At 47.1% G+C, this 3761-nt stretch overlaps 1 protein-coding gene across 1 annotated transcript; it reads right to left on the minus strand.

Annotated features, from left to right (window-relative positions):
• Positions 1–978: 978 nt before the first annotated feature.
• LOC147904664 (uncharacterized) lies at positions 979–2840 on the minus strand. Its single transcript, XM_087395122.1, has 2 exons — positions 1670–2840; positions 979–1486 (listed from the first exon to the last, which is right to left on the minus strand). The coding sequence occupies exon 1, from the start codon at positions 2811–2813 to the stop codon at positions 1899–1901; it is 915 nt and encodes a 304-aa protein (XP_087251248.1). The 5' UTR covers positions 2814–2840; the 3' UTR covers positions 979–1486; positions 1670–1898.
• Between the last annotated feature and the right edge of the window lie 921 nt (positions 2841–3761).

The raw sequence follows: 3761 nt of genomic DNA on the forward strand, positions 1-3761 counted from the left end.
AGGGCATAATAACAACCACCCAAAGTTTCCCAGGCAGGCCTAAGAGGCTATTCCCGCGACGGCCGTAATGCCAATGTTTGCTGGAATTTGCCAGGGTCTGCTGAGTTCCCACCTGTGCTCCCAAGCTTGCGCTGACAGTTTTTTGGCATTGCAGGTGCTCCGGTGGAGACGGATTTTCTTCCTCTCCACCCGGGCATTACGGGGTTGCATAACTTTTCAAGAAAAATCCAAGCCTTTAACTCACATGCCTCCAAAAAAGCTTACGTAATTCAGAGGCGATTGCTAGGTAGTGTACTGTGGGGACGGAAGCTATGTTTTGCTTGCCATTGCCAGGGCTCGTAGCATATTTGCCAGCCCTCTAATGTCCCCCTGAGGGGGCTGATAGGCAGGTGCTTTCTTTTCCAATGACTTTGCAGCAGGAAAAGTCGGCTGAATTAATCCCATAAGGAGTGAAAAGAAAGCTCACAGCAAGCGCTCCAAGGAGGCGGACAGCTCCATAAACTTGTGTTAGAGCAGCATGGAATACTGAGTTATTCCCCTCCTTTTGTAGTCCCAAGTGAGGACTGGGCCCCAAGGATGAAAAGTAGGGGCTGAAACAGAGTTTGGCAAGTAGACTTGGCTGTGGTGGGCTATGGCATGTCATTGCCTGTTTTGCCACGTCATGCCATGTGGGGAGCCCATACCAAATGCGATGCAGCAGTCCATGCCACTTGTCAGGTCAAGCTTATTGTTGCCAATCCATGCCACATGTTATTTTTGCCGGCAGCACTTGCCACATGTCACTTGTAAGGCACATCATCGGCTGGATTTTGCCATGTATTAGATAATATACTGAGATTTTTAGCCCATTTTACTCACAGAAAAATTAAGACTTTGAGCAATGATTACTTGTCCAATAGTTCTCTGATTTTAGTTCCCCTCATGATTAAACCAATGGTGCTTGTCAAAGACCATGAAAATGACAATATGCTTGCAAAAGAGTAATCTGATCGAACAATGAAGACCAAACCTTTTACACACTTTTGTAAAGAATTATGTTTCCCATGCCAAAGAAGAAGGCCGTCCAAACACTTCATACTGCCAAACCTTTGCCCACACTTGCATACAGACTTCTGTAGCCCTTGCCGGGGAAAAAAAGCTAAGAACTTTTGCGAAAACAGCTCCACATATCTTGAGACGACAAGGCAACTAGCATGCAGTGGGGTAAGTATTCATAGCCCTGAGGTGAAAAAAGAACAAAATAGCATAGACTTGAGTAGGAAAGTTAGACTTCTGTATTGCTGATAAGCTACTTGTTCGTGCTGATACCGATCCAACACAATAACAACCTGTGCAGTTCAACGGAACTACCATGTCAACGGGTACCAAATCCTCAGATTCTTCTGTCTGGACTGTCAGCCTAGTAGAGCAGCCTGCTGACAATAATGAGATATAATACTGAAAAGTGAAAGATGGTATGCGGCAGCCCCATGCAGGAGAAAGATCCCTGCAGACGGCCAACAACTCTACATACTGTTAAACCATTAAAACAAGACTTCCTTAGCAAAGGAAAAACTGCAGTCAACTTCAACTCCCGTGCGTTTGAGTGTGAGAAGATTTCCTTATAGTTCTCTAGTAGAAGACGTAGTCACACTCATAAGCATCTAAAACAGAATAGTGGAAACGAAACCTTTGAAGAAAATCCCTTTTGCATGAACGTTAAGTCCTGACTCCTCGACAAGCAAAACGAGCTTGAGACTCGCGTGCACAGGAGATTGACTTTTTCTTACTGTACAGAACTCTCGCTCTGCAAGAAGCTCAGGTCCATTATCGTATCCTGCATGCCTTCAAACCAAATTTGCCTGGCATTAAGAGTCTTTCAAACAACTCATACATCATTATTCACAGCCCTGGCACACCTAATCAGAGGACGGGAATACATCTTTAACTGCTGATGCCGCACTCAAATAGTTGAGCGTATTCCTGAGAGTTTCTTTCTCTCGTCTGAGTCGCTGTGCAGTATCTTCAAGCTGCAAAAGAGCTTGCTGTTCAGCAGGAGCTCCCTGAAAAGTGCTGCCTACCCAGAAGGAGAAAGGGGTAGGAAATTGATTTTTCCTCAGGTTTTCCGGGGTCTCCTTCTCCGACTTCCCAGTCAACCGATTCGAAAGGCGTATCACATCCTTCATGTACTTCTCCACTTCATTCGCTAAAGCATCCAAATCTTCTTGCTCAATTGAGGGCCGATCCTCAAGCCACTGAACTTGAGCCACTAAATAAGGTTTAGTCCTCACTATGGCTAGCACTTTAAATCTCTCCTGACCCTTACAAATCAAGAAAAAGCGGTCGTCCACCAGTCTCTCGTGCTTGACGACCTCTCCAACACAGCCGACTTCTGCCAATCCCGAGGCCTGCGGATCCGTGTAAATCACCCCAAAGCGCAAATCGGTTTGGAGAAGTGTGTGCATCAGGATGCGGTAACGGAACTCGAAAATGTGAAGAGGAAGGATGACACCAGGGAAGAGGACAAGGGGAAGAGGGAAAAGGGGGAGCTCAACAAAGCTGTTGGGTTGGGCTGAAAGTGCGCGAGAGTCCTGAGAAGAAGAACAGAGCAAAGGAAGAAGAGCTCTGCGGCACTGGTTGTCGATATTGAATGAAACAAGGGCAGGTGGCTGAAAAGCCGGTAATCTAAAATGGAAAGAGCTGCAGAGAAGGTGAGAAGGCTTGTGATAGGTAAGCTTGAATTGCAAAAAGGCATGAGGAGGTGACAAGGGCGAGCCAAGAGTGCTTCGATTCCAACACTCTTCAAGAGGCTTGGCCTGAGTGACACTGTTCATGGTGCTCAATCGGAGAGCAATTCAAGACATCACTCACTTCTTGTAATTGATTGGTTCCACAGGAGCTTTGGGGCACACGAGATTCCTTCCTTTCACTTGATTGGATCCAAATAGCAGCTATGGGGCATCCGAGATTTGGAGGATCACCTCCCCCTTCTTGCCCCTCGCCGAATCATGCATGTAGCCGTTGTCGGACTACTGGATGGCTTCCTCCGCCCGCCGCAACACCGATCTTTTGGGTCCGCTAGGATTGTAGCCCTTCACACCACCTCTTGGAGATTGGCCTGCACGTGGTGTGAACCCAACCTCTATCTCTTGTCTTTGAGCCGTTCCCTATGAGGCATCATAGGAAGAGCTCCCTATGAGGAACGAAGTAATGAGGCATCACTATGCCATTGGTTGGATCCAAAGAAGCTCGTCACTCATTGTGGGGGAGGAGATTGGAGAATGACCCCTAAGGAATTTGCCGCACCAACATGTAGCAGTTGGAGAGGCTAATCATGTAGCGGTTGTGGGGGCTTTCATCGCCTCGACACAAATCTTTTGTATCAATTAGGACAACATCCCTTCACACCACCTTTTGGATGATGGCCGACAGGTGGTGTGCACCCAACCTGTGATCTCCTTTCCACGAAAGAAAATGCCGAGAGGCACTTTCCAATCTAGAAAGACCGACCACAATCCACAGAGAGGGGCTCAAAAAACTCAATTATGCATGGTGATTTAGGCCTTGTGGGTGGGTGAGTTAGTCTAGCTAGCCTAATTCTAGGCAGGTTATCTCTGGAATTTGTCGGGCCACTTATCATCTATGAAAGTGGCCAAATTCGACAACGAGTTGCAGTGCCCAATTGATTGATCATCACGTTGGGGGCTCGGCCAGTTCTCTCTCTCCCTCCTGTTATATCTTCCGAGAAATGATCGGGGTGGAGATGTTTTTGCTTAGCTACT

Source organism: Dipteris shenzhenensis, chromosome 2, assembly GCF_047967505.1.
Source record: "Dipteris shenzhenensis isolate YYH24624 ecotype China chromosome 2, Dip_SZ_1.0, whole genome shotgun sequence".
Taxonomy (NCBI): domain Eukaryota; kingdom Viridiplantae; phylum Streptophyta; class Polypodiopsida; order Gleicheniales; family Dipteridaceae; genus Dipteris; species Dipteris shenzhenensis.